We start from the raw sequence: 24,488 nt of genomic DNA, 5'->3' as shown, positions 1-24,488 counted from the left end.
AGGGAGAAAGTTTAAAAACAAAATTTTTATAACATATTTTGATGAGGTCTACCGTGTTTGTAACCTCGGGAACCCTGAACCAAATCTCGTATCCACTGGCCTGCTACTAGACGTGATCCTGGGGGCTGAGGTTTTTAAAAATGGCGCTCAACTAAAAGTAACAGAAAATACTACCCCTCTCAAAGCCAATGCCTGTGGATGACGCCCATGTGTCTCCTGTGGCTGTGCTACAGTAGGTGTAGTGGTTAGCGAGGTAAAGTGGTATAGTAGTGTAGCAAAGTAAAGTGGTGTAGTAGTGCAGAAAGGTAAAGTGGTATAGTAGTGTAGCGAGGTAAAGTGGTATAGTAGTGTCGTGAAGTGAAGTGGTGAAGTAGTGTAGCGAGATAAAGCGGAGTAGTAGGGTAGCGAGGTAAAGTGGTATAGTAGTGTAGCAAGGTAAAGTGGTATAGTAGTGTAGCGAGGTAAAGAGGTATAGTAGTGTAGCGAGGTAAAGTGGTGTAGTAGTGTAGCGAGGTAAAGTGGTATAGTAGTGTAGCGAGGTAAAGTGGTGTAGTAGTGTAGCGAGGTAAAGTGGTATAGTAGTGTAGCGAGGTAAAGCTGTGTAGTAGTGTAGCGAGGTAAAGCTGTGTAGTAGTGTAGCGAGGTAAAGCGGTGTAGTAGTGTAGAGAGGTAAAGCTGTGTAGTAGTGTAGCGAGGTAAAGCGATGTAGTAGTGTAGCGAGGTAAAGCGGTGTAGTAGTGTAGCGAGGTAAAGCGGTGTAGTAGTGTAGTGAGGTAAAGCTGTGTAGTAGTGTAGCGAGGTAAAGTGGTATAGTAGTGTAGCGAGGTAAAGCGGTGTAGTAGTGTAGCGAGGTAAAGTGGTATAGTAGTGTAGCCAGGTAAAGCTGTGTAGTAGTGTAGCGAGGTAAAGCGGTGTAGTAGTGTAGCGAGGTAAAGTGGTGTAGTAGTGTAGCGAGGTAAAGCGGTGTAGTAGTGTAGCGAGGTAAAGTGGTGTAGTAGCGTAGCGAGGTAAAGTGGTATAGTAGTGTAGCGAGGTAAAGCGGTGTAGTAGTGTAGCGAGGTAAAGCTGTGTAGTAGTGTAGCGAGGTAAAGTGGTATAGTAGTGTAGCGAGGTAAAGCGGTGTAGTAGTGTAGCGAGGTAAAGTGGTATAGTAGTGTAGCGAGGTAAAGCTGTGTAGTAGTGTAGCGAGGTAAAGCGGTGTAGTAGTGTAGCGAGGTAAAGAGGTGTAGTAGTAGCGAGGTAAAGCTGTGTAGTAGTGTAGCGAGGTAAAGTGGTATAGTAGTGTAGCCAGGTAAAGCTGTGTAGTAGTGTAGCGAGGTAAAGCGGTGTAGTAGTGTAGCGAGGTAAAGTGGTGTAGTAGTGTAGAGGTAAAGTGGTATAGTAGTGTAGCGAGGTAAAGCGGTGTAGTAGTGTAGCGAGGTAAAGCTGTGTAGTAGTGTAGCGAGGTAAAGTGGTATAGTAGTGTAGCGAGGTAAAGCGGTGTAGTAGTGTAGCGAGGTAAAGTAGTATAGTAGTGTAGCGAGGTAAAGCTGTGTAGTAGTGTAGCGAGGTAAAGCGGTGTAGTAGTGTAGCGAGGTAAAGTGGTATAGTAGTGTAGCGAGGTAAAGTGGTATAGTACTGTAGCGAGGTAAAGTGGTATAGTAGTGTAGCAAGTTAAAGTGGTGTAGTAGTGTACTGGTATTTTACACCACTTAGAAATGTATTCTAAGTGACTTACAGTGCAGTAAATACCTACATTTTTAACTATGTGTACAATCTATGTGGGAATTGAACTTACAACTTGGTGTTAATAGCACCAGCTGAGCCATACAGGACCAGTGTAGCGTTGTAGGTGTGTAGTATTGACGTGGTGTAGACATGCAGGGCTGTGGGGCTGCAGGCAGTAGTCATGCAGTAAGGTAATGCTGGGTGCTGGCTGTCATGTCATCAGCTCAGGGAGTCAGAGTCCCCCTGATTATGCTGCTTAAACTGGTCTCAGGCCCTATCTAAACCTGCCCTAGGACACTATGTACCCAGGCCTGGACTGGGGCTGAGGACGCACACACACACACATGTTCAAATACATGCTCACATACAGCACTCACACACACCGACATACATAACCCCCACCAATAGATCCAACGCCCACCACATCATGTAAGCACGTGCAGGAGCTGCGGCACTTTCATACGCACGCGCACACACAGCATCATGCGTGATGGATGAGGCACTCGTGCTTGGTCTCGGGCTGACATTCTCGGACAGTATAATATGCAATTACTCTCCCTTATCACCTCGGCTGGGACAATAAAGCTTCACGGTACCATAGCTCACGCCAAGCAACGATAGAAATTTGTTTTCCCCCCCCCCCCCCCGAGACACCTCTCTCCATCAAGGGTCTTAGTAGTCCTGCCCTGGCTCCATTTCCTTTACAGGACTTAATATGTCCTCAAAACTATGCAGAGGACCCACCCCTTTTTGCGTTTCACACATAAACACATCAAAACACCTGCTGGTGAATGGTGAAAATGTCCCTCCATGAAGCGATTTGCGTTTTGTAGGGTAAAATGTGAGGTGTTCTCCTTAGAGTTCCAGGAATGGGACAGTTCTTTTTCACCATGTCTTTAGCTGTAGACATGTCTGTCTGTACTCAGGACGGTAACAGCTCCATTAAGACCCTGGGTAAGTGGATAAGGATTGCACACAGGGATGTAACTTCCCTCCCCTAATGCTAAAGCCCATACAGGATGGGCCTCCTCATTTTTACAGGATGGGCCTCCTCATTTTTACAGGATGGGCCTCCTCATTTTTACAGACCAAGACTCCGCAACTGGTATTTGCTCATCATAAGAAGGCCTAAGCCTAATCATATCAATATCACAAATAAAGCAAATAACATTTTCAATAACTTTACAAATCATGGTGTATAAGCCAGCCTAACATGAGTAAAGCACACAAACAGTAGCAATAAATACCATCCAACAAGTAACTATCCGACAACAATTCAATTTAGAATTTTCCTCGACCACTTAAAAGTTATTTCAAAACGTTCTTTCAGACACAGAAGTCCTCTGTCACAGTCAGGAAAATAATGAGATTAATCATAAATCTTTTTTTTTTTAAGTAAAAAAAAAAAAAGTAAATAATTTATATTCAAGACAAATTAACTGATTTCTTATTCCAGGCCAGTGGAATAAATACATCCATTCAGAGTCCGATATGAAAAGGTTCTAAAGAACAGTGTGAGGGTGGGATCCCGGGGGAGCGCTTCTATCTCTCAGATATGGTAATGGCATAACTGTCATATTAAAACAGCATAATGTGCGTTTAGGAGTCAGCAGGTGTCAGGCTAAGAGAAAGGCCCACACAGTCCTCCTACGAAAGCCAATATTAATTAGTCCAACAGCCGCGTTTCAAAATTCTCCACGTCGGTGAGCACAGCGACTCGACATGGGAATCAACCCCACTGCCTAGATATCGTCGCGTCTTTTTTAAAAATTTCTAATACATTTCCATATTTTCCTCGTTCGACGACTGCATTGGTAATGAGGCTAGTAATTGAGGCTGTTTGTTAGCGGTGGATTTAAATGTGCGTCTTTGTGTTTTAAGGATGGAGGCCGGTATCTGCGACGGCAAAGAGACACCTTGCTCTCAGCCTCTCCCAACACTTCACAGGGTCACCGGCCCCGCGACATCCACCGCCAGCCGTGCGGCGGTCCTCAAAGTTAGCGCTACCTCGAATTAGCTCAAAGTAGCTATTTTCACAGGCAGGCAGATTGAGAAGATGCATACAGAAGATGCTGATAGAAATGTATTAAAGGGAGGATATAAATTATGGCAGTCATGATGCTGTAATGAGTGTCTCTTCATTGAGAACAATAGTCATAATGTGGTGAGGCATGAGGACTGCAAAAACAGGTATATCATTGTAAAATAGCCTTTGAGAATGTATATGCCAGTTGTCCCTTTGAAATATGACTATTGGTAATATCTGACAGTAGTTACCTGCATCTTCCAACCATAATTGTTTGAACTGTCAATAATACAATTCAAATGTATATTGTACATTCATTTGAGGATAAGGTAAAGAAGTTGCATTGGAGGATTTCATAGGTGTCAGCGACACATCTACTATTTTATACCAATATGAGATACACAATATACATTGAACGAAAATATAAACACAGCGTGTAAAGTGTTGGTCCCATGTTTCATGAGCTGAAATAAAAGATCCATGCACACAAAAAGCTTATTTCTCTCAAAGGTTGTGCACAAATTTCTTTACATCCCTGTTAGGGAGCATTTCTCCTATCCCCTGACAGGTGTGTCGTATCAAGAAGCTGATTGACCAGCATGATTATTACACAGGTGCACCTAGTGCTGGGGACAATAAAAGGCCCCTCTGTTGCAGTTTTCTCACACAACACAGTGCCACAGATGTCTCAAGTTTTGAGGGAGTGTGCAGTTGGCATGCTGCCTGCAGGAATGTCCACAAGAGCTCTTGCCAGATAATTGAATGTTAATTTCTCTACTTCGTTTTAGAGAAATTGGCAGTACATCCAACCGGCCTCACAACCGCAGACCACGTGTAACCACGCCAGCCCAGGATCATCTGAAACAAGCTACCCGGACAGCTGATGAAACTGAAGAGTATTTATGTCTGTAATAAAGGCCTTTTTTTGGGGGAAAAACTCATTCTGATTGGCTGGGCCTGGCTCCCCAGCTGGCCCCTGCCTGGCTCCCCAGTTGGCGGGCCTGGCTCCCCAGTGGGTGGGCCTATGCCCACCCATCGCTGCGCCCCTGCCTAGTCATCTAAAATCCATAGATTAGGGCCTAATGAATTTATTTCAAATGACTGATTTCCTTTTATGAACTGTAACTCAGTAGAAAAAATGAAATTGTTGCATGTTGCGTTTATATTTTTGTTCAGCGTAGTAAATGTATTCAAATATAATGATAAATATAATATCATGACAAGTAACAAAACAAGTAAGCGTTATAATGGTATATCAAATTCTATATATCATGAGATATCCTGTTCACGGTCGAATGTTGACAGTGCCTTGACTAGCGCATCCTTATTTGTGTAAAGTCATTGAGCAGTTGAGCCATTGGAGGTTTACAAATGTACTCAGGGTGGAAGAGCGGAGCACAGAGTTAGGGCCCTCGTGACTGCCTGGTGCCCGTGTTCAATTCCTCCTACACACATTAGGAGCCCAGCAGGGGTTGCGAGCTGCTACCCTCTCCAGCCCCTCCCTCTGCCATCCGTACCCCCAGGGGCCAAACCAAAAATGTTAATTGGTCTTCTAATTTGCTGTTTCATTTGCCACAATCTGTAACAATCATTTGGTATCAGCTAGAAGAGCAGTTGATCTGGTTCCCTCTGTCGCCTTCCCACAGTGCTTTTAAACGTCAAATACTACTCATCCTTGATAAATAGAATGTGAATTGAGTGCAAAAATAGGTATGAATAAGTGAAATATGATATAACACCTCACATGCTAAACCATTGCCTTTCTGAAGAAGACAAGCTTCACCATGGCAGAGTAACTTGTATCCAAAGTGTTTCTAAGCTATGGTAAACAACAAAGAATGGCAAGTGGTATTGTGGTCCCATTAATGTTTAGGAATATTGAGCTTTTTTTTTGGGGGGGGGGGTATTTCTCCCTCTGATGTTCTTAAAGATATGACCCTAGATTGGAACATCTCAGTTTTATTTGAGTTTTTCTTCTGTTTTGCAGACAAGTATCTGAAGAGTTCATTCCAATTCAAACAGCCGTACAGATCATTATAGAGCAAACCACAACAAACAGCCTTACAGATCCTTATAGAGCAAACCACAACAAACAGCCTTACAGATCCTTATAGAGCAAACCACAGCAAACAGCCGTACAGATCCTTATAGAGCAAACCACAGCAAACAGCCGTACAGATCATTATAGAGCAAACCACAGCAAACAGCCGTACAGATCCTTATAGAGCAAACCACAGCAAACAGCCGTACAGATCATTATAGAGCAAACCACAGCAAACAGCCGTACAGATCATTATAGAGCAAACCACAGCAAACAGCCTTACATATCCTTATAGAGCAAACCACAGCAAACAGCCGTACAGATCATTATAGAGCAAACCACATCAAACAGCCGTACAGATCATTATAGAGCAAACCACAGCAAACAGCCGTACAGATCATTATAGAGCAAACCACAGCAAGCAGCCATACAGATCATTATAGAGCAAACCACAGCAAACAGCCGTACAGATCCTTATAGAGCAAACCACAGCAAACAGCCGTACAGATCATTATAGAGCAAACCACAGCAAACAGCCGTACAGATCATTATAGAGCAAACCACAGCAAACAGCCGTACAGATCATTATAGAGCAAACCACAGCAAACAGCCTTACAGATCCTTATAGAGCAAACCACAGCAAACAGCCGTACAGATCATTATAGAGCAAACCACAGCAAACAGCCGTACAGATCCTTATAGAGCAAACCACAACAAACAGCCGTACAGATCCTTATAGAGCAAACCACAACAAACTGCCTGTGCATGTCATTTTGGTTTCTCTAAAACCAATGCCAGGAGCATTCCTTTCACACTTCCACCACACCTGAGAGGGGGAGGAAGAGGATGAAGAAGAGGAAGAGAAGCGAGATGGAGAAGTGCAACGTGGCCAAAAGTTTTTCCAATTTCACCGACAATTTCCTGTGTAATTACTGATGGTCTGTGATGGTGTTTTAATGACAGAGACCTGCCCGTGGCTGGCTGCTGTAGCCTGCTGATGATTGCAGAGTGATGAGATGAGATGATGAAGCCTGTGGGAGATCCGACCTGTGTGTGTGTGTGTGTGTGTGTGTGCGCGTGCTTGTGTGATTAAACCCCCAGTCCTCCTGCCCATCAACCCCTGCCATCAACCCCTGCCATCTATCCATCCATGCGTGGGCGAGCCCAATGAGCCGGTACCTGTAGTCGCACCAGGGGCATCGGTAGGGCTTCTCCCCTGTGTGCACCCGCTTGTGGCGGGTCAAGTGGGACTGGGTGGTGGAGGCGAAGCCGCACAGCTGACACTTGAAAGGCCGTTCTCCTGGGGGACGGACAGAGAGACAGACAGAGAAGATGAGGACGGGTGGATAGAAAGACAGACAGACGGACAGAGAGAGATACAGAATCACTGTCCATCTCAAGCAGAAGTTCACTCTAACACAGACATTTACATTTGACATATGAATCATTTACGTACATAAGCCCATTCATCTTAACATACAGTGTGGTAAGAAAGTATTTAGTCAGCCACCAATTGTGCAAGTTCTCCCACTTAAAAAGATGAGAGAGGCCTGTATTTTGCATCATAGGTACACTTCAACTATGACAGACAAAATGAGAAAATAAATCCAGAAAATCACATTGTAGGATTTTTAATGAATTTATTTGCAAATTATGGTGGAAAATTACAGGCCTCTCTCATCTTTTTAAGTGGGAGAACTTGCACAATTGGTGGCTGACTAAAAACTTTTTTGCCCCACTGTAGCTAGATAAGACCACAACATATCACAATCATAGCCCCTTAACAAAATACTTATTAGTAAAGTCAGTGCTAGTAGGAAAGTGGTTGAAATCTTTCAAATACTTTTGAGAATTTGCTTGATCCTGCCTGGTTTGCAATTTTGTGACTATTCCAATGATTCAATTGTGCCAGGGAAGCTCAATCAAGGCCACCTAAAGCAGCGATTGTCAATGGGTTACGGGTGTCTGAGCAAAAATGTTTTTTCTTCAATCACAGTATTTTCAACATAGGGCTATTAGCAGTGTTATTTTGGGGTTGATTTTGTGCTCTCAAACTAGTGAATTTATTAACATTCTTCATCAAGAATATGGGAGAATTGTTATTATTGTCAATGAAAGAACGGGGAATGTTGTTCCCTTGTCATTTATTTGCTACATTCACTAACAACATACCATTTTACATTTTTTTTACAGATCGTATTTTGATGATTATTTTCTGCCGTGCAGATATTGGGTCGCGACTGACACAACCTGGTTAAATTTGGGTCCCGAGGCAAAAACAGTTGAGACTCAGTCATCTAAAGCATTTCAAGGACTTCAAATCGTATTTGAACCCAGGTCTGACCTGAAAAAAAGAGACACACTCACTGATTACACCTGTAGTCCGGACAGTGTGTCCGACAATAGATTGGTGAGGTGTATTTATTGGAATTGACACTTGACAACAGGGGACAAGAGAGGACAAAAAGTAAGAGCATTGGGTAAATGTCAAAATGCGACAGCAAAAATAAATAAAAAATATGAATATCTAAATGAATATTTATAACGGGACGCTTGATCCTTGGGCGCCTGCCAGGCGAACGGTTAACAGGATTTGTTTCACTTTCCCAATATCCAAAAAGCACTTGTTATTGACGGCCTATCTGAAAAACGCAATTTTCCTAAGCGATAGAATGACATGGTGAAATGATAACCTAAATTAAAAATCTCAGATTCAGTCATCCATACTGCTACACATGTCTATCACTGACAGCAAACATGTCAGACTCTGTGTGTGTGTGTGTCAGAAATAATAGTGACATGGTTGAGCAGCTTAGATGAATAATAATAAATAGTAGCAGCAATGATGACCGTGTGTGTGTGTGTGTGTGTGTGTGTGTGTGTGTGTGTGTGTGTGTGTGTGTGTGTGCACCTGTGTGTCAGACGCTGGATGTGTGCAGCTCTAGGGTCGTGCGGCTTACCTGTGTGTTGGCGGCGATGTTTGGTGAGGGCGTGTCGCGTGCCACCCGCAAAACCACAGAGATCACACAGGAAGGACTTCTCTCCTGTAGGGGGCGGGAATGAGGGGGTCAGAGAACATTACAGAGTCAACAGAGGAAGAAGGAGTAGGGACAACATCATCAACACAGAGAGAGGGGGAGAGAGAGAGAGAGAGAGAGAGAGAGAGAGAGAGAGAGAGAGAGAGAGAGAGAGAGAGAGAGAGAGAGAGAGAGAGAGAGGGAGGGGGGGGGGTGTTCATTAACAGATGAAAGCGGAGGGAAAAGTCACAGATCACTAGTGTATATCCATCAAGGCTCTCACAGTTAACTAATTCCTCCAATCAAATGTATCCGTGTAAATATGTCAAATGGGACGGAAATTGCCAGTGTGGTTTATTGACTGTGATAAAATCTGAAAAGCACCGCTGAACATAATTACATACTTGTCAGAGCCATAAAAATTAGCTTTATTATCAATGGGATGGTTTTGTACAACTTCATTTCTGTCCGATGCCTTCCAGATGGGGCTGAGCTGATCACTCCAGCGGGTTTTTTACTGCGCAAGTGTGCTTCCTCTCTCTCCCTCTTCCCCTGCATCTGGCACTGTCATTAACAGCCTGATGGCTCACGCGCTCTGTCTCTCAACACAGACACAGCAGGAGGAGGACGGGGTGGAGGGGGTGTAAGGCAGGCTGATTGCAACACAAACATGACTCTGAGGACACTGGATCATCAGTATGAGTATTTATTTGCACGACATGCAAAACATGTCGTCCAGTTCAGAACGTACCCCCCTTTTATTTTTCAAAATGTTTCCTCTCTACTGAACAGGGCCCAGGTGATGGTCTATACCCAGTGTAACGGATGTTTATAACAGTGTTGGTTGTTTGGCTCTACGACATCAACGAGCTTTACAGCAGTTTTCTGAACCCCTGTCGCGGACGTCCTCATTTCAAAGAGGTCTTCTCACAAAACCGACAGTCCAGACCGAACCGTTAGAACTAATATGCCAGGAATATCAAAAGAGGAGACTTTCCTTTTGAAGGTGTTGGTTGTTCTGCTCTACGACGCACACAAGCTTCAGGAGAGTCATCTGAAGGTGACCCAGTATCGGGCTGTAGAAATGGCAAAAAGCACGTAGAGGGTCAAATGTGCCACTAATAATGTGACCAAACATCTTATATCTCTCAGATACAGGACAGACACTTCAAAACCTTATTCCTTATGATACATTTTTGGACCCTCTGTTTCGCCATGTACTAATAAATGTGTTATTCAATGTGTTTCTATGGGCTTTAGCAGTAAATTCCAAATTCAACGTTTTATCAAATCATTTTTGTATATCTTTTTTTTGTACCTACAGGGATCCTAAAATTCGAAATGAAATGGCTAAATGATACATTTTACGACCATCTGAAAACAATTCCTTCTGTTGGGCGACAGGTAGCCTAGCGGTTAGAGCGTTGGGCCGGTAACCAAACGTTTGCTCGTTCAAATACCCGAGCCGTCAAGGTGAAAAATCTGCCGATGTGTCCACGAGCAAGGCACTTAACCTCCAATTTTCTCCAGGGTCGCCATACTACTACGGCTGCACCTATCCGGTGTACGTGACAAAACATCCCATTTTCTTTAGCTAAGTAGATATTGTGATCTAAGGACATAGATCTACAGGTGTTAATAACAGCGATTATATGACAGAGGCTTAGTATGGTGCTGTGTCTCAGTGCTAACCTGTTGCTGCCCATTGCTAATTACACCAGCTCGCCTCAGCAGGAAACGGCTCTGATTAGACGGCAGAGCTCTGGCCTGTCTGCCTCCAGGACATAAGGCACATGCTGTAGCTGCCCACATGAAATAAAAATACTACAGTTTGCTGAGGAATACTACAGTACTTACTATAGAGTTCTGTAGTAAACCATACACTGTAGAATACTATACTACACACTGTAGTTTCCCTCAATCATGTGTAGTACTTGCTATATAATGTTGCAGTATACTGTAGAATACTATAGTAAATACTACAGTAATGTCCACAAAATATACATTTTTCATGTGGGTACAGTTGCACGCACACACACAGACACCAACACACACACAGGTATGCATGCACACGCAGACAGACACACACACGCACACACGCACATACGCACACACACACACACACACACACACACACACACACACACACAATCACGCAACTGCTCATCTCAATCCCAAAGTTTGAACTCTCACTGTGCATTGCTAATGCATCGAGGTGACAACTTCACGCAGAGGGGAAGTAGTGTTTTTCACTTCGGATAACAGATTTTATTGAATCCACAGAGAGAGCGAGAGAGAGAGAGAGGAGCCTCATATTACTCCCATTTAAAGCCACTCGACTGTGAGGAGTGTGTTCTAACGCAGTGCCACTTAAGAAGAGAAATCCACCAGTCTTAAATAGGTCTTAAAGAGGATTCCTATTTGTTCATTCTGGAATTATAAAATCCCTGGCCTTTTAAAATTGCCCTTCTTCTTTTTCTCCTTGTCGGCATTGAAACCTTCAGGGCAACGTTTGGTGAATGTTAGGGGGAACGTTAGCAGACTGTTAGGGGGAGCGTTAGGTCTGCCTCCTCAGTTCCTATCAGAAAAACAGACCCCTCGTTCCCTTCTCCCCCCCATCACCCCCCGATTCCACCCGTCGCCCTTCCATCTCTCATTATGCCCCATGCTACAAGACCCCACCACGGAAAAATCCATAGCCATCGATTCCCGCGCCCAGTCGCGGTCGCCACAATTATTCTTGAGGAGGAAACGCTGGCGATAAATTACGTGTGCTTTTCATCTGCCGTTCGATGGCGGTGAGCCCTCTGAGGGCCGAGGGGAGGACGGGGTTGGTGGGGGACCTTGTCAACACCAGGGGTTCCAGCAGGCTAAAGATACTGAGCACAGGGCCCCTGCACACATGCAATCACAACTCGCTCACGGAGACGCACACGGAACATAACGCAGATCAGACAAAAGCACGGTCACACACAAAACGTACCCCAGATTACACACACACACACACACACACACACACACACACACACACACACACACACACACACACACACACACACACACACACACACACACACACACACACACACACACACACACACACACACACACACACACACACACACACACACACAAGCCAGTTAAAGCTCATCTCTCGTGTGGGCTTATAGAACTTTGCGTCATTTTATCACTCCAAAACGATTCTTTGTTCTCATTCTTCTGGTACTCCCTCTACCCTTAATTAACAAAAGAAATCCACTTATTGCAATACTTATTAAAAGGTACTTTGTAGTGTGGGTGTGTGTTTTTGAATCACATTCACTGCCACTGTTTATTGTCCATCCTGTTGCCTAGTCACTCTATTCCTAGTTACATGTACTGCAGATAGTACCTCGTACCCCCGCACATCGATCCTGATGCCCCGTGTATACAGCCAAGTTATCGTTACTCAAGGTGCATTTCTTATGACGTTTACTATTATGTGTTATTACTCGTTTCTCTATTTTCTCCAGCTCTACACTTTTGGGAAGGGCCCGTCCGGATCTCATTTTTAAGCTACACCTGTTGTTTACGAAGCATTTGATAAATAACATTTGATTTGATATATGTGTGTCTGGGTGCCCGATGCCTATATCTGTGTTTTAAAGAACCCCGGAGGAGTCTGCATGCAGCTATAATTGCCTCCCTCATTAGTTATGTTTTAGCAGGGTTGCGGTTGGGAGGGCAATTAATTTTACCGCTTAATTTTCCGACACAGAATCCGCCCGCTGTATTGATGTGGCTCGCCATTTTGTGCCTCATTTCTCAGGGAAATTAATTGACATAGTGCGAAGATATATCAGCATATCGCCAGATTAAGCGACAAACTGAGGCAATGAGGAAATCAATTGTGGCCCTGTCGCAGCAAACGGCACTGCTGGGTCCCTCTGCGGAAGAGCTGGGGGAAAAGGCTGGGGCGGGTTGGGACATGTTTGATTTATTTATTTATTTGAGTCGCTCATTCATCAGCCGTTACAAATGACCCTGGCGGCTGACGCTACCTCCCCTCCTCCTAACACCCCCCCCCCCCCCCCCCCCCCATCCTCCTCCTCTTCCTCAGACATTGGGGGTGTGAGGGGAGTGATTAACATAGAAAACACACAAATCAGCCCCAGAACAATGAATCCAGTTAGAGACATGACTGCAGGCCCAGGAGTTGTTCACACACAGAGGAAAAATAGGACGTCCCTCACTATGACTGCTTCCGCCACAGTCACAGTCAAATAAATGGTAGCAGCACAAGTGTGTTTTTATAGAGATTAATTCTCTCGTCACAACGCAAATATTCAAATGCCACAGGACTGAGAACATACACTACTTAAAAACAGACTTCCATTTCATGATTAGTGCTGTAGCACATCTCAAACACTGTTTGCACAACAGCTTTACACGTAATAGCGTAGGGGCCAACAATTCAAACACCTTAATTGTTGCGCTACATTATCTTTGGCGCTACATTATCTTGGGTATCTCTGCTGACACACACTCAAACGTCGTCCCACGCTACTTTCCTCAACACCCCCTACCAGTGATCCGATCTATCCTCTTCCCGCCCGCTACACACACAGTTTAGTTCAACTTTTAGTTTCCTACTTATTTTATTAGTATTGCAGCTGACCCTTGTGAAGGAGCCCATTTATAACGTTCAAACAGTTCACACACGCCGATCATATTTTAGAGTGTGTCAACTCGCCCCCATCCCATCCCTGTCTGCCCATTAATAGAAGTGTTGCATCATGGAGCTGTAAATTGAGTTAGCATTCTGGGTGTCACTAATCAGGGCCATGAGTCTCTCTCAGTCGTCTCTCTCTCTTTCTTTCTCTCTCGGTCGTCTCTCTCTCTCGGTCGTCTCTCTCTCTTTCTCTCAGTCGTCTCTCTCTCAGTCGTCTCTCTCTCAGTCGTCTCTCTCTCAGTCGTCTCTCTCTCTCTGTCGTCTCTCTCTCTCTGTCGTCTCGTCTCTCTCTCTCTCTCTCTGTCGTCTCTCTCTCTGTCGTCTTTCTCTCAGTCGTCTCTCTCTCTGTCGTCTCTCTCTCTGTCGTCTCTCTCTCTGTCGTCTCTCTCTCTCTCTCTCTCTGTCATCTCTCTCTCTCTCTCTGTCGTCTCTCTCTCTCTCTGTCGTCTCTCTCTCTCTCTGTCGTCTCTCTCTCTCTGTCGTCTCTCTCTCTCTGTCGTCTCTCTCTCTCTCTGTCGTCTCTCTCTCTCTCTGTCGTCTCTCTCTCTCTCTGTCGTCTCTCTCTCTCTCTGTCGTCTCTCTCTCTCTGTCGTCTCTCTCTCTCTCTGTCGTCTCTCTCTCTCTCTGTCGTCTCTCTCTCTCTCTGTCGTCTCTCTCTCTCTGTCGTCTCTCTCTCTCTCTGTCGTCTCTCTCTCTCTGTCGTCTCTCTCTCTCTCTGTCGTCTCTCTCTCTCTGTCGTCTCTCTGTCTCTGTCGTCTCTCTCTCTCTCTGTCGTCTCTCTCTCTCTCTGTCGTCTCTCTCTCTCAGTCGTCTCTCTCCCTGCCTGCCTGCCTGCCTCCCTGCCTGCCTGCCTGCCTGCCTGCCTGCCTGCCTATCTCTTTCTCTCCCTCTCTCCTCTCTCCCCCTCCCTCTTCCCCTACCCTCCCTGTCGCAGCAAGTGACACCTAGGTGCATGGAGCAGAGTGACGGTCGGGCCCCGGCTGACGGCGAACGGCGGTTCTCGGGGAAACAAATGAAAATAAAAAGGTTTAATTATGTTGGCGGTGCCGTGCCACTGTGAGAGGGGCCCGTGTGACGGATGGACTGTTCTCCTGCTGGCGCTCACTCAGCCTGTCATACCGAGACCAGGCCCCCCGCCTGCCGCCCTGACGTCCGCTAGCTTTTGTCATTGACTTAAAATGGAGTCAAGGAGCAGGTTGACTGACGGACTGACACCTAAGGCAAACAGTCTGGCCACACCAAACAGGCACTGTGTTAATTTCTGACTGATTCTTCCTCTCGGTACATGTCTGTACTGTAGGTAGGTAGGTGTGTCTCACCTGTATGGACATGGAGTCATTAACTGAAGGTTTCGGTTTGTGTGTCTAGGTGACATGAGGTGTGTATACTAGGCAATCACAGGTGTGTATACGAGGTGTGTGTGGGTGTCTAGGTGACACGAGGTGTGTACACTAGGCAATCACAGGTGTGTATACGAGGTGTGTGTGGGTGTCTAGGTGACACGAGGTGTGTACACTAGGCAATCACAGGTGTGTATACGAGGTGTGTGTGGGTGTCTAGGTGACATGAGGTGTGTACACTAGACAATCGCAGGTGTGTATACGAGGTGTGTGTGGGTGTCTAGGTGACATGAGGTTTGTACACTAGACAATCACAGGTGTGTATACGAGGTGTGTGTGGAAGTCTAGGTGACATGAGGTGTGTACACTAGACAATCACAGGTGTGTATACGAGGTGTGTGTGGGTGTCTAGGTGACATGAGGTGTGTACACTAGACAATCACAGGTGTGTATACGAGGTATGTGTGGAAGTCTAGGTGACATGAGGTGTGTGTGGGTGTCTAGGTGACATGAGGTGTGTACACTAGACAATCACAGGTGTGTGTGGGTGTCTAGGTGACATGAGGTGTGTACATTAGACAATCACAGGTGTGTATACGAGGTGTGTGTGGGTGTCTAGGTGACATGAGGTGTGTGTGCAGCACAGTAGACAACATGTGCGAGTGTTGCAGCTCACCCGTGTGTGTCCTGTAGTGGTCTTTCATGGCAGACAGGGTGAGGAAGGCGTAGTGGCAGGCAGGCCAGGCACACTTATGGGGCTTGTCCCCCGTATGCAGCTTCATGTGGTTGTTCAAAGCCCACTTCTCACTGAACGACCGGTCGCACAGATCACACTCAAACTTCCTGCGAGGGAGGGAGGGAGGGAGGGAGGGAGGGAGGGAGGGAGGGAAAAGAAGAGAGTTATTTAGTCACAAAGCTGAGGTAAAAGGTAGAAACCCAAGTCTCTAAGGTAGGGAAGGGAGGATGTAGGAGAACACACACACAGATTGCTGGGGCCCCTGGCGTGTCATGTCTGTATAAGCAGGCATTGATTTTTCTGTCCAGGCCTGCCACCTCCACCATTTATTCTCTGCTTTGCGCCAGGGCCCAGAGGACTGGAGAAATTCTGTTACAGTCCAAACACACACACACACACACACACACACACACACACACACACACACACACACACACACACACACACACACACACACACACACACACACACACACACACACACACACACAACAGGCCAGTGGGGAGAATAGAGTTGCCCTGTACAGGGGTCTCCCACCACTTAGTCCAGGCCAGCAGGAATACTGTAGGCTAAATGAAAAGCTGAAGCACACTTTACCTCAGGTAGCCTAGTGGTTAGAGCGTTGGGCTAGTAACCGAAAGGTTGCAAGATCGAATCCCCGAGCTGACAAGGTACAAATCTGTTGTTCTGCCCCTGAACAAGGCAGGTAACCCACTGTTTCTAGGCCATCATTGAAAATAAGAATTTGTTCTTAACTGACTTGCCTAGTTAAATAAAGATATTTCTTCAAACCCAGTTTGCCTTTCTCACTAACCATCTCTTCCTCCACCCAGTCTTTGTGCGATGATATGAAACACCGTTGATTGTAAAGATCTCTTCTCCACAGATACATTACATAGGACTAGATACTTCCAGTTTAGAGTTGGATGCTCAGTCCCAGATTCATAGCATTTTTATTAAGCTACAAGCAACGCGCATTAGTAAAAACAATAAAATACCCCGCGGTCAAATTCATCTTTAGGCCGGCACTATAATTTTGCCGAGCCGGAGAATGAAAAATGAAGTCAGATTCTTCGGGAGCGTTTGTCTTGTGCTGAGACTCGTGAGAGCGTGTTATTTTAGGGAGGAGGGCGTCTTTAAGGTCTGATTGTGTTGTTTAATGCCTCTGGTATCTGTTTCATAGCACGCCATGTTGACACTCACCTGAACAAATAATGACTTCTAGCAACGTGGAGCATGTGTCCAAATCAATCATTCAAACTCATACGTTTCCCTCATGGAGAGAAGGGGGAGAAGGAGGTGTAGAAAGAGAGAAAGGGAGAGAGAGGGGGGGAGAAGGAGAGGGAGAGAGAACGGGGAGTGAGAGAGAGTCAGGAGTCAGAGGGACAGAGAGGAGGAGGACAGAAAGAGAGTGGGGAATGAGAGAGAGCGAGAGAGAGAGAGAGAGAGAGAGAGAGAGAGAGAGAGAGAGAGAGAGAGAGAGAGAGAGAGAGAGAGAGAGAGAGAAAGGGACACACAACACAGGTGCTTGCCTTATATATCAATCCACATTCAAAGGAGGAGGAATCTATCTCGCACACAGATGGGTCTGTCACGTCCCACTATCGTCCCAGTCTTACGAAGCGGAAGCTTCCACATCTTTTACCATAAGCACTCAGACACACATTCTAAAATGGTGTCTACATCACCGTGGCCTAATTTCACCTTGGCCATATTCAAAATCCCCCCATTCATTTGCTCATACCGTGATTTGCCAAAGACTTTATCCTGGCAATATGATATGTGTCTGTGTCTGTTTCTCCTTCTCTCTCTCTCCCTAGTATTTCTGGGACAGCCAGTCCCCCCGCCGTGGGAGAGGTAAATAAGATGAGTGAAGAAATGCTATCTTTTATCGTGTAACATTATGCACAACACTCCTGTTTTATGAGCTAAACGGGGCCATTGTTTATCGTCGGGCGCCATGTCAGCGCTAGGCCTTAACATGGGCCTCTTTTTCTGCCTGCCTCATTCTCTCTCTCTCGCTCTCTGTGTGTGTGTGTGTGTGTGTGTGTGTGTGTGTGTGTGTGTGTGTGTGTGTGTGTGTGTGTGTGTGCGTGCGTGCGTGCGTGTCTGAGGAGGAATGGTGCTTGCAGTAGACTGATCAGTGGGGGTTTTTGTATGGAAGACAGGAGGTATTGCGTCTGTTTTCACCAGATCAGATGGAGCTCTTTGATCTTGTCTCCGCGTGTCCTATCCCGTCACGATCCACAGTCTAGCCCCTATACATATGCATACAGCCTACCACCTCGAAGCAGTCGGGAGCAATGCAAAGCAGGCCAGAGACAGAGAGAGGTAGAGAGAGAGAGGTAGACAGAGATAGAGAGAGAGAGAGAGAGAGAGAGAGAGAGAGAGAGAAGAGAGAGAGAGAGAGAAATAGAGAGAGAGAGAGAAAAGAGGATGAGAGAGAGAGAGGTAAGAAACAGGAGGCCTTTCTCCTATTTGTTAAATATAATTAGAGTTGTATTTATTTTTGTTGTGGTTGCTGCTCATCAGGTTTCCACATGACGCAAATTAACAGGCGCTCCTTAGATCTCAATTACACATGATGACGAGGAGTGCAATTGTGTTGGCATTGACACACACACACACACACACAGTATTGTACAACTAACCGTGTGGGGACACACAAGTCAGTCCCATTCAAAATATTATTTTCTCTAACCGACAACCTAATCTTAACCCAAACCCTATTTTACCTTTATTTAACTAGGCAAGTCAGTTAAGAACAAATTCTTATTTACAATGATGGCCTACTCCGGCCAAACCCAGCCTGGATTTGAACCAGGTACTATAGTGACGACTCTTGCACTGAGATGCAATGCCTTAGACCGCTGCGCCACTCGGGACCCCGAACCCTTAAAACTAACCCTAGCTCCTAACCCTAATTCTAACCCTAACTCTAATTCTAACCTTAACACTAATTCTAACCATAAAAAAAAAAAAATACTATTCTTGTCCACACACACACAAACACACACGCACGCTCGCACGCACACGCATGCACGCACGAACACACAAACACACAAACACACAAACACACTCCCTCTGTTTCTCTCTTTCCTCTGATCCTGAAGCAGCTAAATGATTGGCATCCCATGCAGATTTATTCAAATAGCCAGGTGGGCCTCTTCCCTGTAAGCTCCCGTCTTTATTCCTATACTGTCATTCATACTCATACGTCTCACACGTACATTGTGTGGATCTGCAGGATACACTGCCACTGATGGCAAATAAAGCTGATCTGAGACCAGCCAATGTGAAGCCTCTCTGCACTACCGCCCCCATGTGGCAAGGTGGTCACCGGGATAGGATTGTGTGTGTGTGTGTGTGTGTGTGTGTCAGAAACTTACTTCCACTAACCCTATTTTACTTATTCGGTACAACAGGACACGTGGCTGTCAGGTTGTCAGTCAGAGATACCCTAAATAAGTCAGATGCTGTGAAGTCCTGTAGAGACCACTCCAGAGGCCCCTCCCTTTCCCTCCTGTTAGGGTGACCAGAAAACTCTCCTCCATATTCTCACACTTCAGAGGGGAGCAGAGGGAGAGAGAGAGAGGCCAACTCTCCCCTCCAGCCAAACTGACACAAACAGACAACTTCAAAGTGAAGACTGTTGTTTATTTAGTGAAGGGGGATGGGTGGGGAAAGAGAGAGAGAGAGTCCATCTGATATCCAACTGTCAGGAGAGCATTTTCACATGCAAAATAGAGTGTGTGTGGGAGCGAAAGATTACCTAGAGGGAGAAACATGACAGCACTCAGTATGGTCAGAATGGATCATCATCTGGCAGGCCTCTCTGGTTCTCTTTCTCTCTCTCTCTCTCTCTCTCTCTCTCTCTCTCTCTCGGTTTGTCTCGTTCTCTATCTCTCTCTCTCTCTCTCTCGGTTTGTCTCGTTCTCTCTCGGTTTGTCTCGTCCTCTCTCTTTCTAGCTTTCTCTCTGTCTTTCAGTCTCTTTCTCTCTAGTTTTCAGTCTCTCGCTCTCTAGCTTTCTCTCTAGCGTTCAGTCTCTCTCTCTTTCTCTCTAGCTTTCAGTCTCTCTCTCTCTCTTTCTCTCTAGCTTTCAGTCTCCCGCTCTCTAGCTTTCAGTCTCTCTCTCTTTCTCTCGAGCTTTCAGTCTCTCTTTCTTTCTCTCTAGCCTTCTCTCTAGCTTTCAGTTTCTCTTTCTCTCTAGCTGACAGTCTCTCTCTCTCTCTCTAGCTTTCAGTCTCTCTTTCTTTCTCTCTAGCTTTCAGTCTCTCTCTCTCTATCTCTCTCTCTAGCTTTCAGTCTCTCTCTCTTTCTCTCTAGCTTTCAGTCTCTCTCTTTCTCTCTAGCTTTCAGTCTCCCGCTCTCTAGCTCTCTCTTTTCTTTGTCTCTCTTTCTCTCTAGCTTTCAGTCTCTCTCTCTATCTCTCTCTCTAGCTTTCAGTTTCTCTCTCTTTCTCTCTAGCTTTCAGTCTCCCGCTCTCTAGCTGTCTCTCTATCTTTCAGTCTCTCAGTCTCTCTAGCTTTCAGTCTCTCAGTCCCTCTTTCTCTCTAGCTTTCAGTCTCTCAGTCCCTCTTTCTCTCTAGCTTTCAGTCTCTCTCTCTATCTCTCTAGCTTTCAGTCTCTCTCTCTATCTCTCTCTAGCTTTCAGTCTCTCTCTTTCTCTCTAGCTTTTAGTCTCCTGCTCTCTAGCTGTCTCTCTGTCTTTCAGTCTCTCAGTCTCTCTCTCTCTCCCTCTAGCTTTCAGTCTCTCTCTCTTTCTCTCTAGCTTTCAGTCTCTCTCTCTTTCTCTCTAGCTTTCAGTCTCTCTTTCTCTCTAGCTTTCAATCTCTCTCTCTTTCTCTCTAGCTTTCAGTCTCTCGCTCTCTATCTCTCTCTCTGGCTTTCAGTCTCTCTCTCTTTCTCTCTAGCTTTCAGTCTCTCTTTCTCTCTAGTTTTCAGTCTCCCACTCTCTAGCTCTTTTATTTGTCTCTCTTTCTCTCTAGCTTTCAGTCTCTCTCTCTATCTCTCTCTAGCTTTCAGTCTCTCTCTTTCTCTCTAGCTTTCAGTCTCCCACTCTCTAGCTGTCTCTCTGTCTTTCAATCTCTCAGTCTCTCTCTCTCTCTCTCCCCAGCTTCCAGTCTCTCTCTCTTTCTCCCTAGATTTCAGTCTCTCTCTCTTTCTCTCTAGATTTCAGTCTCTCTCTACTTCTCTCTAGCTTTCAGTCTCTCGCTCTCTATCTCTCTCTGTAGCTTTCAGTCTCTCTCTCTTTCTCTCTAGCTTTCAGTCTCCCTCTCTTTCTCTCTAGCTTTCAGTCTCTCTCTTTCAGTCTCTCTCTCCCTATCTCTCTCTGTAGCTTTCAGTCTCTCTCTTTCTCTCTAGCTTTCAGTCTCCCTCTCTTTCTCTCTAGCGTTCAGTCTCTCTCTTTCTCTCTAGCTTTCAGTCTCTCTCTACCTATCTCTCTCTCTAGCTTTCAGTCTCTCTCTCTTTCTCTCTAGCTTTCAGTCTCTCTCTTTCTCTCTAGCTTTCAGTCTCTCTCTCCCTATATCTCTCTCTCTAGCTTTCAGTCTCTCTCTCTTTCTCTCTAGCTTTCAGTCTCTCTCTTTCTCTATAGCTTTCAGTCTCTCACTCTCTCTCCCCCTCTCTCTAGCTTTCAGTCTCTCTCTCTCTCTCTCTCTCTCTCTCTCTCTCTCTAGCTTTCAGTCTCTCTCTTTCTCTGTAGCTTTCAGTCTCCCGCTCTCTAGCTGTCTCTCTGTCTTTCAGTCTCTCTTTCTCTCTAGCTTTCAGTCTCTCTCGCTTTCTCTCTAGCTTTCAGTCTCCCGCTCTCTAGCTTTATCTCTGTCTTTCAGTCTCTCAGTCTCTCTTTCTCTCTAGCTTTCAGTCTTTCTCCCTCTTTCTCTCTGGCTTTCAGTTGCAGTCTTTCTCCCTCTTTCTCTCTGGCTTTCTCCAGCTTTCAGTCTCTCTCCCTCTTTCTCTCTCCCCCTCTCTCTAGCTTTCAGCCTCTCTCTCTCTAGTTTTCAGTCTCTCTCTCTCTCTCTCTCTCTCTCTCTCTCTCTCTCTCTCTCTCTCTCTCTCTCTCTCTCTCGCTTTCAATCTCTCTCTCTCAGTCGCTCAGTCTCTCTCTCTATCTCTCTAGCTTTCAGTTTCTCTCTCTATCTCTCTAGCTTTCAGTCTCCCTCTCTTTATCTCTAGCTTTCAGTCTCTCTCTTTCTCTCTAGCTTTCAGTCTCTCTCTCCCTATCTCTCTCTGTAGCTTTCAGTCTCTCTCTCTTTCTCTCTAGCTTTCAGTCTCCCTCTCTTTCTCTCTAGCTTTCAGTCTCTCTCTTTCTCTCTAGCTTTCAGTCTCTCTCTCCCTATCTCTCTCTCTAGCTTTCAGTCTCTCTCTCTTTCTCTCTAGCTTTCAGTCTCTCTCTTTCTCTCTAGCTTTCAGTCTCTCTCTCCCTATATCTCTCTCTCTAGCTTTCAGTCTCTCTCTCTTTCTCTCTAGCTTTCAGTCTCTCTCTTTCTCTATAGCTTTCAGTCTCTCACTCTCTCTCCCCCTCTCTCTAGCTTTCAGTCTCTCTCTCTCTCTCTCTCTAGCTTTCAGTCTCTCTCTTTCTCTGTAGCTTTCAGTCTCCCGCTCTCTAGCTGTCTCTCTGTCTTTCAGTCTCTCTTTCTCTCTAGCTTTCAGTCTCTCTCTCTTTCTCTCTAGCTTTCAGTCTCCCGCTCTCCAGCTTTATCTCTGTCTTTCAGTCTCTCAGTCTCTCTTTCTCTCTAGCTTTCAGTCTCTCTCCCTCTTTCTCCCTCTCTCTAGCTTTCTCTCTAGCTGTCAGTCTCTCTTTCTCTCTAGCTTTCAGTCTCTCTCTCTCTCTAGCTTTCAGTCTCTCTCTCTCCCTTTCTCTCTAGTTTTAAGCCTCTCTTTCTCTCTAGCTTTCAGCCTCTCTCTAGCTCTCTCTCTAGCTGTCAGTCTCTCTCTCTAGCTTTCAGTCGCTCTCTCTTTCTCTCTAGCTTTCAGTCTCATGCTCTCTAGCTTTATCTCTGTATTTCAGTCTCTCAGTCTCTTTCTCTCTAGCTTTCAGTCTCTCTCTCTTTCTCTCTAGCTTTCAGTCTCCCGCTCTCTAGCTTTCTCTCTGTCTTTCAGTCTCAGTCTCTCTTTCTCTCTAGCTTTCAGTCTCTCCTCCTCTTTCTCTCTAGCTTTCAGTCACTCTCCCTCTTTCGCTCTAGCTTTCAGCCTCTCTCTCTCTCTCCCTCTCTCTCTCAGTCTCTCTCTCTCTATCTCTCTAGCTTTCAGTTTCTCTCTCTTTCTCTCTAGCTTTCAGTCTCCCGCTCTCTAGCTTTCTCTCTGTCTTTCAGTCTCTCAGTCTCTCTTTCTCTATAGCTTTCAGTCTCTCTCTCTTTCTCAGTAGCTTTCAGTCTCTCAGTCTCTCGCTCAGTCTCTCTCTATCTCTCTAGCTTTCAGTTTCTCTCTCTTTCTCTCTAGCTTTCAGTCTCCCGCTCTCTAGCTTTATCTCTGTCTTTCAGTCTCTGTCTCTCTTTCTCTCTCTTATTCTCAAGCTTTCATCCTCTCTCTCTTTCTCTCTAGCTGTCAGTCTCTCTTTCTCTCTAGCTTTCAGACTCTCTCTCTCTCTTTCTAGCTTTCAGTATCTCTCTCTTTCTCTCTAGCTTTCAGTCTCTCTCTCTTTCTCTCTAGCTTTCAGTCTCTCTCTCTTTCTCTCTAGCTTTCAGTCTCCCGCTCTCTAGCTTTCTCTCTGTCTTTCAGTCTCTCTTTCTCTCTAGCTTTCAGTCTTTCTCCCTCTTTCTCTCTGGCTTTCAGTTGCTCTCCCTCTTTCGCTCCAGCTTTCAGTCTCTCTCCCTCTTTCTCTCTCCCTCTCTCTAGCTTTCAGCCTCTCTCTCTCTAGTTTTCAGTCTCTCTCTCTCTCTCTCTCTCTCTCTCTCGCTTTCAATCTCTCTCTCTCAGTCGCTCAGTCTCTCTCTCTATCTCTCTAGCTTTCAGTTTCTCTCTCTTTCTCTCTAGCTTTCAGTCTCCCGCTCTCTAGCTTTCTCTCTGTCTTTCAGTCTCTGGCTCTCTTTCTCTCTCTTATTCTCAAGCTTTCATCCTCTCTCTCTTTCTCTCTAGCTGTCAGTCTCTCTTTCTCTCTAGCGTTCAGTCTCTCTCTCTCTCTCTCTAGCTTTCAGTCACTCTCCCTCTTTCTCTCTAGCTTTCAGTCTCCCGCTCTCTAGCTTTCTCTCTGTCTTTCAGTCTCTGGCTCTCTTTCTCTCTCTTATTCTCAAGCTTTCATCCTCTCTCTCTTTCTCTCTAGCTGTCAGTCTCTCTTTCTCTCTAGCATTCAGTCTCTCTCTCTCTCTCTCTAGCTTTCAGTCACTCTCCCTCTTTCTCTCTAGCTTTCAGTCTCTCTCCTCTCTCTCTAGCTTTCATCCTCTCTCGCGCTCTCTAGTTTTCAGTCTCTCTCTCTTCGCGCTCTCTCTAGTCTCTCTCTCTTTCTCTCTAGCTTTCAGTCTCTCTCTCTTTCTCTCTAGCTGTCAGTCTCTCTTTCTCTCTAGCTTTCAGTCTCTCTTTCTCTCTAGCTTTCAGGCTCTCTCTCTTTCTCTCTAGCTTTCAGTCTCTCTCTATTTCTCTCTAGCTTTCAGTCTCTCTCTCTTTCTCTCTAGCTTTCAGTCTCTCTTTCTCTTTAGCTTTCAGGCTCTCTCTCTTTCTCTCTAGCTTTCAGTCTCTCCCTCTTTCTCTCTAGCTTTCAGTTGCTCTCCCTCTTTCGCTCTAACTTTCAGTCTCTCTCTCTCTCTCTCTCTATTTTTCAGTCTCTCTCCCTCTTTCACTCTCCCTCTCTCTAGCTTTCATCCTCTCTATCTTTCTCTCTAGCTATCTCTCTCTAGCTGTCAGTCTCTCTTTTTCTCTAGCTTTCAGTCTCTCTCTCTTTCTCTCTAGCTTTCAGTCTCCCGCTCTCTAGCTTT

At 45.6% G+C, this 24,488-nt stretch overlaps 1 protein-coding gene across 1 annotated transcript in view; it reads right to left on the bottom strand.

Moving 5' to 3' along the window:
- LOC139366926 (zinc finger protein 407-like) overlaps positions 1-24,488 on the bottom strand; it is a 177,541-nt gene that overhangs the window by 54,416 nt on the left and 98,637 nt on the right. Inside the window, 3 exon segments of the mRNA XM_071104684.1 lie at positions 6,954-7,074; positions 8,735-8,818; positions 15,519-15,685. Coding sequence (XP_070960785.1) covers positions 6,954-7,074; positions 8,735-8,818; positions 15,519-15,685 — 372 coding nt within the window.

The sequence above is a fragment of the Oncorhynchus clarkii genome, chromosome 2 (assembly GCF_045791955.1).
Source record: "Oncorhynchus clarkii lewisi isolate Uvic-CL-2024 chromosome 2, UVic_Ocla_1.0, whole genome shotgun sequence".
NCBI lineage: Eukaryota > Metazoa > Chordata > Actinopteri > Salmoniformes > Salmonidae > Oncorhynchus > Oncorhynchus clarkii.
Note: the sequence above shows the minus strand (reverse complement) of the source record. Positions and strands in the feature narration are given on the sequence as shown.